The following is a 13,348-nucleotide window of genomic DNA, read 5'->3' as shown; positions in this document are numbered from 1 at the left end:
GTGTGAAAATGGCGCCAAAGTTTGCTGACTATATAAAAGGTAGAGAGTCCTTGGAAATTGAAAGTTTACATTTTAAAGTGAAATTCACACAGAAATGTGTTTTCAAATGGACATACAAGATATGGAGCCACAAAACAAAAATTCAATAAAAATTGTCAAAAACCGACAGAAAAAAATGCCCAATTTTTCAATTTCATTACTTTGACGAGCGCCTGATTTCACCATGCTGCCTCACATATACAACTGACAAACAATGCACAGCAAGTCAGGAATTTAATTGAAAAATCTAGTTTTATTATCCATTTCAGCTTCAGTTCACTGTCAAAATACAAAAGACAGGTGAGCACCAATAGGGTAAACTTCAATCAAAGGCAGTGAGTGACATCTTCAAAATATGCACCTCAAGTACATGTATAGTGTTGCATACAGAGTGATAAAAAATCAGAAACTATTGACTAGAGGTAGCAACAAAAGGTCAGCTTGTTGTCTCAGTGTACATGCCCATCTCTAAAAACACACTGATAACATGTACCCCAATTCTGAAAACACACAGACTGTGTGTTCAACATATTTCCCCTAAAATGTGTGGCGGGCGTCTTCACACAAACACCTGGGCAAGGATACTTGGAGTCAGAGATCTCTTTGACAGGTTCTAATACGATAACTGAACCCTAATAGAGATAGATCTGTAGAGTAAAGCAACACATACAGCTGTTCTAAATATTTCTTAAACATTTTTAATATAGGTGTTTTTGTGCCCCAATCAACAAAATTGTAATCATTTAGAAGGTGGACTTTGACCTGAGAGGGATACAGCTTGCCATCAGAAAGACTGAGATTCTCAATAGAAATTCTCCCCACTTGGGAATCAACTCAGATCTCCCTTATGTGACAGCTAAGCGTTCAACAGCTACACCACAGAAGCTGGATATACAATATGTACCAGTGGCTGAGTAAATGTAAATGTTTCAGTAAGTAGTAAGTAGTGATCAATTCAATTCTTTACTGCACAGTTTCTAAACTACAACATATTTACCCTTAGTAACATTATGGAAACATTCACACAAAATTTCATCCTGACTATGAAATCAACTGGAAGCTATTTACTGGCGGAAGGAAGGATTTAACATTAAGGCTGCCAGCAAGGTAATGGAATGTGGTGATTAACAGTAGATTTAAAAACAAAAAAAGCACTCCTTACGGAAATACAGTCAAACCTGCCAAGACATAAACATATGACAGCCAGCTATACTTAAAGCCTCTTTCCATTTTCCCTTTTGTGTTTTTTCTATATAATAGTACTGCATTAAACAAAATCCTCTCCAACACAGGTGTAGCCACAACATTTCATCAATCAATAGCAAAAAACTTGTCTAAGATGGCCACGAAAATCTCTTCTTGCCCGACGCTTTGCTTTTAATTATTCATCGGCCTCTGACATGACAATCCATTCACTCTAATAATCCATTCACTGCCGTCATTGTTAGCCAGAACCAATCACTGACCATCATGCTTCAAAGGTCAGGCTATGACTCCTCCCACTGTTTACACAAGTTGACCAGTTGCTAACATATTATAATGGGTCCTGCCTTACGGTATGGCAGTTATAAGCCTGTGACATCCTCCAGTTGGGACTTCAGAAAGGAATACAGTAGTCTCCGCCTTAGATCCCGGTGCTCCGGAGCAAGGAAAATGTGGGGTCTTAGGCGACGGACTAAGAAAAGAACCTATGGTGACCCATGTTAAGGCCCACAACAGGTAAAATGGTCTCCCTCCACTCTAAAATGAACTGGCGTACCACCTGGGTGGGTCTATGACAAATTCTGTTGAGCAAAGAGTGGTTTACCTCTATGACCAATCACAGTGGCTTGAAGCATACCATTTACGGTTACTATCCTATCAAATAGAGTCTCAAGTTTTAGGCTTATCCAGTTGCCCCCCCCCCCCCCTTATATATGTCTAAAATTTATAGCTTTCCATTACATTTCTAACCGAGTTCCCCCGCCTTTGTCGTTACACACCCTATAACGTTGTGACCACACCAATTAAAATTTAGTCTGTCTTGCAAATTTACAGCTGCAATGGTCAAGGAAGAGTTTACAGTTCGATGTGAATCCGGCCTGGAGCAAACGTGTAGGCCCTACCCAGCCAGCGAATGATGTTAGTTTAGGTGGAGAGCTCAGATGCGAGTGTATAGTTTGGAGTAAACAAACGCGTCAGTCAGTTCCCACCTCGGCATGATCCTGTTTGGGGCAAACATTGTTCCGCTTCATCGAGTTTTACAACGTTTATATGATCACATTCGTGAGAGTGGCTGATCTTTGACCAAACGGGCAGTTCAATAAACTTGACTTTTCACTCTTAGTTGATCGGCTGCATCCGCCCAGGTTTTTGCTCCGTAAATTATGATTTGAAAAGCTGGATCTTTGCCGAATGTAGACCTTCCGAGTGAATCAGAGCGGGATCTTAGGGTGACTTTTATAGAGTAAAAATTATGTTTTCTTAAAACAGCAAGACCTTAGGCAAACTGGAATCTTAGGCGAACTGGGATCATAGACGGTGGGATCTTGGGCAGATACTACTGTAGTTAGTTTTCTTCATTTTTGTCAGTCCTGCCTAAGACGACCACTCTTTTCCTCGAAAATTGGTGGCACATCTGAGAAAGTTTTGACTGTACATCTTATAAAAGTGAAATCACTTATGAGACAATGCATGTGATAGTGACAATAAATACAGTAATATATATATAGTACGCAAAATGTTAAAATAGAAGGACTGAAAATAATTTCATGTACATACGCTCTCATGATTGGACAAATTAGGTATCAATCAAAGTCACTGTGGTACAAAGTCAAGCACGGGTCTTTCAAATAAGTTTTGAAGTAAATCCAAGCGGTAATTTTTGTAAATTTTGTGAGGAGTATAAAAGTAGTTTATATATTTCAGGATAATTTGAAGTATCGAATCATGGGACTGAAAAATTAATCACTTTTTTTGTGTGTTTCCTACTCCTACCTTCTCATCTAAGCCCTGCAATGCTTCTTGTGCTTGTAGGAATCCATAACTTGTAAGATTAAAAACAAATTGCTTAGGCATGTTGTCATACTAAAATTAGTCTTGGAAAAGTGAGGAGAATGCATAAATCATTAAATGGGAATGTTTCTCTAAAGCTCCGAAACAGATGAGGGACTGAATTATTAGTATTATCAAACAACTAGATAAAATGATTACCATCACAGGAATAAAAAAAAGCAGAAGATTAAGATTAAGTGGAATAAAATCCACAAATCATAATGCTAAAAAACAACAACAAATGTAAACATGTAATACTGGAATCAAAACAAGTGGCATGCTCATAACCTGCTGCGTATTATAACAAAAATATTTCAACCTTACATTAAAAACGTATTTTGATATTAGTAACTGTAGCAATGACATAAAAGAAACACATGTCCCTCAATCACTTCAATAGAAGAAGTAGGCCTATAAAACTTGAAAGAGGAAAAACAAAAAACATTTACCACAAGTGGACTAAAATAATCAGCAGTAACAGCAAAAAGTGTTGATGTAGCGTCTAGTCTCCCCCTGCCTAGGAATTAATTCAGCCACAAGACACAAGAGCTGCTCAAGCCCAAAGGTGTTACGGCTGGTCCTTTTCAAATATAGTCTTATTTGGGTTTTTTTGGGTACAAAAAATTTTGACTCCAATTTCAAGATATCAAAAGAGCCCCTGGATGCAAACAATAAGCAGATTTAGGCTTTCATATTGTTTTCAGCGACACAGCCCTTGTCTTCATTTTTTTTATAGTTTTGCTAATGTATCTGATGACTCCTCTCCTTCTACATATGGGACACTGATCCAGTTAAAACAATGAAGGAGTCTGTGAGTTGTTAAGGAAAATCACAAACAAATCTTTAACAATGGGGGGGGGGGGAGCTAATACTTCTTGACAAGCCATTAAAAAAAGGTTCATTGAAACCTTAAAGACTGAGACTCGCCTTTGACATGCCCTCTATTTGTGTTTCGAGGGGCATAAATCAACTCAAATAAAGCACAAAACAAAAGAAAATAACAAATTCCAGCTCCTTTAAAATTAAAAAAACCTCAGAATAATGGTCTTTTCCAAAAAACAATCAAGAAACATATCAATTTAAACTGGAAGATGTAATCAACATATGAAACATTCTATTTAGATAATCAATTACAAATCTTTGTCTCATCCGAACACCAGGAATCCAATAAATACACCAATATCTGTCTCCATGAATACACAATTCTGTACAACCAGTGACCCACAACGAGATTTGCAATCCTAATTGACCATAAGTATTCCAAATCAATGCAAGAAAAATCATGAGAAAAACAGGATTTACTAGAAAGCATCCTCTAAAAAAGAGGAAAAATGTTTTATAAACATCACGATTGTACAACTAATAAATTGCTGATTGTGAATCACAGAAAAAGGTTACATTGTAAAAGAGTAACAACTATTTGTGAATAACAAATTGATGTAAGATGTGAGCACCCCAACATACATCAGATAAAAAATGTAAACATTTTGATATTGTAACTTTTAGTCCATAAGATACAGTCCTGTGAATGCAGTCGGCGGACTATCAGTGAAGAGCATCTTCAACCAAGGGAAAGCTGAATTTGTCAGTATGAAGAAAATCAATTAACGAGTTCGAGAAATACCAAGTTTCAAACATTTTTATCAAAACTGCGTATAGTGCAAAACTTACAACTTCTTAAAGGCATTCATTTACAGGGGCGTGATCAGCCCAATCTGGTTTCAGGACAAAGATTGCAAAACCATGAACATTCCATCAAATGGATATCTCACCATGCTTAGAAATTTTTGGAGACGTTTGTGGAGATGTTAGGGGAGGAGAAGAGCTTATGTTGTTGAGGAGGCCTGGTTGCAGCAGGGTGGAGCCACACACACACACATCAAGGGTGACCCTTGCATGGTGCAAAAAAGGGTTTGGGGAATGCTTTACAATGCCAAAATCTAACAAACGAACGGCCACTGCATTTCCCCACCCTGAAACCTCTCAGTTATAAATTTCATTTGGGTTTTTTAACATAGAGTCTACAGAAACAATCCTCTATCAAATGAACAGTTGAAAACCCCAATGTTGAAAGTGAGATCCAAAGAATCGATCTACAAACATGTTACAGAGTTATTCAAAATTCTGGCGGCATATTCAAGCTTGTGTGGAGAAAATAATGGCCAACACTTGGAGTACATAATATAAATAGCCACCGTCTTCATTGAATTTATTTAGCAATGTAAATTTCAGTATATTTGTTCTTCAATAGAAGACAAATACATCTCAACTTCTATTAGATGGGTATTTTTCAAAGCAAGACAAATAAACAAGTTTTAGATGAGCACCTGATTTCATGGTATCGTGACACATTTTGCTTCTAAACTTTAACTTATCAAACACGATTTTTCGAGTGTGTGATGTTTGATTTTTATCATTTTTATCTCATACACATCTAGTGCAAGAGCTATATGTGTTGTTTTCATCGTTAAATTTCAAAGACTCACATAAACAAATTCGTGTGTGTGTATGTTAGAGGGTAGGGGGCTTACTTATGTACCGTCCCATCTTATAGGTCCTAAATTACAGTAATAGGTGACTGTACTAAAAAGTGATAAATGCTTTGAGAATCTATAACTTTCTCTTTTTGCTTATTCTCTACCTACTTGCAGAAATACTGCCTTAATATTGTAAAAAGTTACATAATCATAGTAGATTCAGTTGGAGAGCATCGTATACGATCCACTTTTTCCATAAAGGCCTGCAACCTCGCCTCGTCAATTGGATTTTCCCAGTTCCCCATTCTCTTGAAATGCGAGCCAACGATGACAGCATGTGCCTGACGGTACTGATGAAAGTTGTCAATGGTAACACCAGAGCCTACAAGCACTGGAATGTTCACACCACCTAAAACAGCTGAAACAGAGGGAAAAATGGGTTGAAATCTTTATGAAGCTTTGGGATTTTTTTGGTGTTTTTTTTTGTGTTTTACGGCACTCACAACTGCATAAGGGATATGTGCACGCAGGACACATTAAACATTTTCAGTAGGTAGGAAATTTTATAAGTTTGCCCGGGAGGCGGCCGAAGACTATTCTTATTCATTCTGGACCACCAAGGGATCTTCAAGGCCCACAACTTGCACATGGGACCTCTGAGATTTTTCACCCTTATCCGAGAAGGCTAGGTGTTAGATCTTACCTACTATAAAATTAGGTGTGTGGCTGAAAGACAGCAGTAAGAAGCCAAGAATAGCAGTAGAAAGGCTGCAGAAAGAGTCAGGAACCCCGAGGTGGGGGCAGAGGAGGTGAGGGGGAGGGGGCAGAAAGTGGAGACGAAAGCAGACCACCGAACATTGTTAGACAGCAGGAAAGGAAGTGAAAAGAGAACATTTTAGAGTAGAGCATTTTCTGTTGCAGTCTGGATTTGAAACCAGAACCTATTGAATGAAAGCGAACACCATAACCTCTCGACTAAGAGAGCCCCCTATGGAGCTTCACCATGAGAGTAAATACACTTGACAAAGAACACTAAAGCCTATTTATTGTTATTCTAGGTAAGTTGACTCAAGAAAAATCGAACATTTTCTTTTCAAATTGCTTTGTTTAATGGTTACATTTATGCCCATACTAGATACCATCTAGGTCTTTTGAACAGCTTGTAGTGTAGAGCTTTTACACTTTGCCATCATATGCAGAAGATGTAAATACTGTTCCTGTGTGCGTGTTTTTGAAAATCTCGAGCATCTCTGTCTACTGAGACATTGTATCCCTCTCAATCCCAGTTGGCCATAACAGACACAGGGTAGAAGCCCGCCTCTTAAATTATCTAAAGAGTGTTGGGGGCGGGGGCAGAGTAAAACTTCTGCGATTAAATTTTTTTAATTTACCGCCAACCACCAATTGTGTTTACCTTTCACCTCGGCCACACTCGCTGCCTGTCCAGTGCTGCCCCCTGTGACAACAACCCCATCGCTGATGAAGAACTCCGCCGCCTGGGCAATGCTCACAATGTCCACGTCGCTGGTGATACTGTGAGCACTGACAGAGATAGAAAAATGATAATGATAATATTGATAATAAAACAATAATAATATTGACGACGACGATGATAATAATAATAATAATAATAATAGTTCCATACCACCTAATTCTTCAACGGCTCTACTGTATGTACTGAGTCAGGCATAATAAAAAATAATGCTTATGATTATAAAACAATAAAATAATAAACAACAGTGGCAATTCATGTACCACCTTAGAAAGCTCAAAGCGCAGTACAATCAGAGAGGGTTTACAGTAATAGAGAGGTGACACTCGTGGCGGCGCTCCATAACAACAATGCATTGTTTCGTGTATCGCCCGGCGCGAAAAGCTGTGATCGCTGCCACGGCGATGCTCAGGGATGCTGTCATGTCGTGAGAAAATGTAGTGCCGTCTGTAGTTAGTTCACTGGGTTACTAGATCTAGGTCTGTGGATTCTATCGCATATTTTAGGCAACTCCCCTGCCTCCCTTGGCCAGAAACTGTAAGACTTATTTTTGGCTTAAGTTAACATAGATCTAGACAAATAGACACAGATATATTACTTCTTCTCTATAGATCTGAAAAAATAATATCACTGTAATTAAAGGAATAATCAGTAAAGTTTTCAGCAAATCTACTCGTTCTCGTGTGTCCCTCCCTCATCTCTCTCTCCCTCTCTGTCAGTCTGTCTGTCTGTCTGTCTGCCTGTCTGTCTGCCTGTCGTCTTTTTTCTCTCCCTGTCTCTTTTTCTCCCCTTCCCTGTCTCTCTTTCTCCCCACTCTCTCCATCTGTTTACCTCTCTGTCTGTCTGTCTGTCTGTCTGTCTGTCTGTCTGTCTCTGTCTCTCTCTTTCTTTCTTTCTCCATCTCTCTTTATCACCCCCCCTCGCTCTGTGTGTCTGTCTGTCTGTCTGTTTCGTCCGTCTCTCTCTCTTTCTCTCTCCCTGTCTCTTCTTCTCCCCCTTCTCTCATTCTGTCTGTCTGTCTGTCTGTCTGTCTGTCTGTCTGTCTGTCTGTCTCTCTCTCTCTCTCTCTCACACACACACACACACACACGCACACATTATATTAAATACCCACAATTTCAGATCATGGAAAAGCACATGAAGCAATAATGATAGATCTACCAGTTACAGAGTTTAATAAGATCCCCAACAACTTCCATCCCCCATTCCTCCCCCCCCCCCCCAAAAAAAAAAGTGGTAATCGGACAAAGAAACATATCTTTCACTAGTAGAATGCAAGCTCAATTTGGGCATTTAGACAGGGAAAAAAAACACAATTTATAGCTGATATAACAAAGTTGAAGTGTGTTGAGTTTGTGCATGGAGTGTCAGTCTGGTAGGACCACAATCACATTGTCATTATTTTGATCTATATTTTTTCTATTCATCAAAATATTTTCGTCACCCTTTGGAAATCGAAAGAAACTCAGATTTTTATTTTTATTTGGTGCAGTTTATAGCAGAACGCCATTGACACTTCGTGCTAACTAGGGCCATGCTTGTCTGTGTGATCAACGAAAATGCCTTGAACAATGGACGTAGTTTCTTTTGTTTACCTCGCGTTTCTCCACGATCAGCTGGTGACCCAGATATGCGCATCCGGGCGAAGTGTCATCTCTCTAGTATTACTGTAAACTCTCTGGTACAATGCAGAATCATGATAAATTCAACTAAACTGACAAATTAAAAGGCAGAAAAAACATATTATGAGACCGTTTATACACATACAACACACACTCACAAAAACACAAAACAAAAAGTACACAAAGGGAATCCTAGAAAAAAACTTATAAAAAATAAACGTCTTAACAAAAGCGTTTCTATATTTAAAAAGAAGAGCAAACTCACCAGTGCTTTTTCTTGATGTCCGTATAAACAGCAACGTCATCAGCCCCGATAGACTTTCTGTACCTCATGACCTCGCCAGCACATGCGTTCATTAACCCTTCATCAGCCACATGAGAGAATACAAATCCCTCTGCTCGAATGAATTGTAAACCTGGAAAAAGAGAAATTCTGGATCAAATTTGAAGAGTTGAAAAAAAATATATATTATTAGAAAATTTATACTCTTTCGGTTAACTGCTGTTTTCGGATTAATCATGTTCAGTGTAAGCAGATTCTACAGTACTTTGCAGTTCATTTCCTCTTCAGGTTAATGCCCGACTAGTAGAAATTAATACAGGGAAGTGGTAGACAGAAGAAAGATGGTAAAAAAAAACATTGACAGTGGAAGGCACATCTGTTTTTGGGTTTTTTTTTTCAATTTTGCAGAAGATCACAACTAACAAAACATTATAGATTTTGGAAAGTATACCATGGAAAATAACAACCGAAGTCTCAAGAACACTGATTTCCCAATTAGTAAAACAGTCCAGCAAACAAAGTGTTACTGCAAGAACACATCTCCAAGGATTCCACTATGGATATTTTAAGAAACTAAACATTTTCAGAGACTGCCACCATCTGATAAAACTGTGATATCCACTCTTTAATCAGTTCTAATCATTCCTTAGCAAACACATGCAACCTGATCCAGAAAAAAAAAGTAATTTCTAAAAAGAACCTCATTCTAAAAAGAGACAGGACAGGTACAGCAATGTTAGGCCTATAGAGTTTAACTTTGAAAAATGAATAGTGACCAACATACAGATTTTCTTTTCAGTGTGCACTATCATGTTTCTGTTTTCAACTTTCTGTTCAAGTTTCAATCAATAACCTTAATAAGTTATACTTTCCTATTGCTGCTTTTATATTAGTGGTGCCTTGTACTTGAAAAATAAATAGACCACAAATCTTTTTTTCTAAATTAAAAATTTTAACCATATATTTAGTATCATGTATCCTATCTGATGAAAGGTTGACTTCACAACAACTCCCTGGACTGAGTGTTTCTTTCCATTTCCACAGCCTCCATACCTTCCATACCCAGCAGGACACACAGTGTTGCAGCCAGTAAGGCACATATATTACTTTATAACTCTCTGCTTGTCCTCCTTATTTCTGATCGCTATCGCCTCAGTATAAACCACCATTTCAATGTGGATTTTTTAAATGTTTTTTTTTTTTATCACTGTAACTGTAACACAACTGACATTGAGTCACAAATAAAGCTGCAGCAACAACACAATAAAATAAATTCTGAACAAGTGTACATTGCAGAAGTTGCAACAAAAGTAGGCAGTTGAAACAGAACTTTGACTGCAGCATACATGGCATTGTAGGGGCGTAAGTTATCTCCCAAATCCAATCTCAAAATGTTATTATTAAAAACAATGTATAAGAATATTTCTGAGTGTCATAGGGTCTGCAGGGGTAATCGTAATATAGTGTAAAGCGCATAGAGCTTGCTGCTGAACAAGGGTATGCGCTATTAAAATGCTGTTTATTATTATTATTATTATTACTATTTTTATTATTATTATTATTATAATTATAAGTACCAGCAGCTTTCGCCACAGCCATTGCCTGTGTGTTGGCCCCCGCAAGCACCTGGACACCCACGGGAGCATGGGAGAAGATGCGCTTGACCTCGTGACACACCACGGACATAACGGAGGTGACTTCAGGCCCCACCTGGGAGGTGTGGAGGTAGGGAACGTCGTGCATGTTCTCCACGATCAGACCTTCCTGAAAGAATAGTTTACATGAATTGTGACTGGTAAGTAAGTTTATTCAGTGTTTAAGGCATTGGCCCACATCACATTACATAAAACACTCATTTGTTATTTAAATAAAGCTTCCATGATGAAAAAGTACAAGTTGTGCACATATCTTTTTTCATGGGCCAAACATTGCATATTTTTGTCACTGGGCCGAGTCAGGCTGGGAAGAATCAACAATTTCCTTCGATGGACAAAATTTGGACAATAGATATTATAAAGTGAAATTCATCTTCAGTTTCATGAGAGTTGACTGTGACTGGTAGAACCACATAATGAAAAAAATGAACAGCTCAATAAAAGGTCGTGAGAACAACCTCTCATTCAAAACCCTAAATTACAAAGGACAGGAAAGAGATTCATTTATTTCTTGAACGACAAAATTAGGTACAAAGAGAAAAGTCAGAAATACGGTTAAAAAATTCACTTCATCAAGGCAAAAATCTCTACAGTATTGACTGCATGCAACACAATACACATTCGTTAACAATAACACTTATATCTCACCAAGTACTTTAAAAAATTGCTCTCCAATGTTTAAGTTATGCTTCATCATATAGGTTTCTTATTTTGCCTTTTGTATGTACAGTATGATTTGCAAGCCTTTGTACACATGCAGTTGTAAGACATGTTTGATTTTATGGATGAACTAATATACTAGACTTTCAAAAGCAGGCGATGCCTTGTTAACTGAACACATACAGCTTGACATTAATTATGAAATAACACCCAGCATACAAATATCCCACTGGACAGTCTCACCTGACAAATAATATTTTAAACCAATGTGCCAAGATCTGGACAATAAAGTTGCATCTTATCTTAATTAGGACAAAATAATAAAGCAGTTACCACTCCAGCATTCCTGTATAACAACGCCTCTTTGCATGCTATGTCAACGATCTCTTGTACTGAATGACTGCTGCGAGGACTGCCTGGAAAGAATGGAAAGATTTAAAACAATAAACAATAACTTCCTTTCAGATGTCTGTACGCATGTAAAAATTACAACGGCATTTATTAGATTTTTGTGAAACCCATTATAAAAATCCCAATAAAAACCCAAACAAAAACCCCCAAAATGTGTCCTGTTCTGAATCATGCTCAAAAGACTAAAAGGAGAAGCAAATGGAAAGCTAAGAAAATCACATGATGAATTTACAAGAGGTAGATCATGAACATTGGAGTAGAAAGCTAGACAATAAAGAGGGTCGGAGTCATTATTTATAAAAACTCATGTGCCACTTTGGGATTCCTATGAAGTTTGTCACTTAACTATAGCCCTGAAAATACATGGTCGGTTGTAAGGGCAAGCGGGCTAACCCAGATTTCAGGGGTTTCCAGCAATCTTGACCTACACCAAAACTGGGCATTGCCCTACCAATAGGAGAAGTTTGATTTCATTGGAGAGAGTATATCTGTTTGGTTATAGAGAAAACTCTCCTTGTCTTTTAAAGAAACTGAACAAGAGGCAAAAACATTTCCATTGATTTTCTTAAAACAGCATTTTTTGGGATAGCCCCCTTGTGCTTAAAAGCCACCGCATGATAGAATGAAGAATGAATTGTAGAATTCTGACTGGAGGTCAATTGATAGATCAGTTTTACGAACATACAGGAAGGAAGCTATGATCACAGCAAAATAACTCTCATCACTCTATGAGAAACTATTAGAGGATGCATTTTGTTTATTTATTTATTTTTTACATATATAAGTGTTTTTATGCCTCCATTGACACAATTTAGGTAATTTACGAGGTGGGCTTCTGACATTGGTAAGAGGGCTTGGATCCTTACATCTACCCGGGAAGTGTCATAAATGAGTAAGGAATGAACTGGACCAGACACCAAGGTGAGATCATGAACCTTTATCTTGCTACGAAAGTTGATGGGGGTTTTTTTCGTAAGAGTTATACGCCACTTGCAACACAATAAGGTCATATAAGTGCTGAAGATTAGAGGTGTTACAAGAGAGAGGCCAAAAAGCTCTGGAAAACTCTAGTACAAGTGGAGAAAGATACAGAAAATAGTGGTGGTTGTGAAAAAAGCAGTAAGTGGCCAGCTGAGATCTCTGTTTGGAACATGTACTTGACCTTCTTCATACATCCCATGTTACAGCACTTGTAACACAATAAGATCATATAATGTGTCAAAACGCTGTGGAATCAGGTGCTCGTCTATTTTTGGGCACGTGGAGTTATTGGTGGTATCATTTGAAGGCTGATTTATTTGCCTTGCTTCCAATGAAATACATATGTGAGGCAGCGTGGTAAACTCATGTGCTCGTCAAAACAATCTACTTGAAGCAACAGGCGATTTTCCTTGTGCTTGGCAATTCGTACCAAATTTTTGTTCTTGGCTAAACATCTTTCATGTCAATTCAGAAACACATCTGTGGATTTTACTGAAAAACATAGATTAAAGGCGCCCCCAACCTCCTTCAACTGCAAATATCTTGAATTCTTTTCAAAATAGATGGTCAATTTTTTCACTGAAAGCAAGACAAATAAACAAACTTTAAGATGATTCCAATAACTCCATATATGCCCAAAAATTTAAGAGCGCCTGATTCCACCGCATCATGAAACACACATAGGCATATATATA

General features: G+C 37.9%; 1 protein-coding gene across 1 annotated transcript in view; it reads right to left on the bottom strand.

The window, feature by feature from the left end:
* Positions 1-272: 272 nt before the first annotated feature.
* The window catches only part of LOC101860139 (uncharacterized protein F13E9.13, mitochondrial), a 26,325-nt gene continuing 13,249 nt past the window's right edge, over positions 273-13,348 (bottom strand). The window contains exons 4-8 of the mRNA XM_005089843.2: positions 11,595-11,677; positions 10,524-10,710; positions 8,929-9,079; positions 6,964-7,091; positions 273-5,967 (exon numbers count right to left, since the gene is read on the bottom strand). Coding sequence (XP_005089900.1) covers positions 5,750-5,967; positions 6,964-7,091; positions 8,929-9,079; positions 10,524-10,710; positions 11,595-11,677 — 767 coding nt within the window. The 3' untranslated portion in view covers positions 273-5,749. The remainder of the gene's footprint in view (positions 5,968-6,963; positions 7,092-8,928; positions 9,080-10,523; positions 10,711-11,594; positions 11,678-13,348) is intronic.

This window comes from Aplysia californica, unplaced genomic scaffold, assembly GCF_000002075.1.
Source record: "Aplysia californica isolate F4 #8 unplaced genomic scaffold, AplCal3.0 scaffold00009, whole genome shotgun sequence".
NCBI lineage: Eukaryota > Metazoa > Mollusca > Gastropoda > Aplysiida > Aplysiidae > Aplysia > Aplysia californica.
Note: the sequence above shows the minus strand (reverse complement) of the source record. Positions and strands in the feature narration are given on the sequence as shown.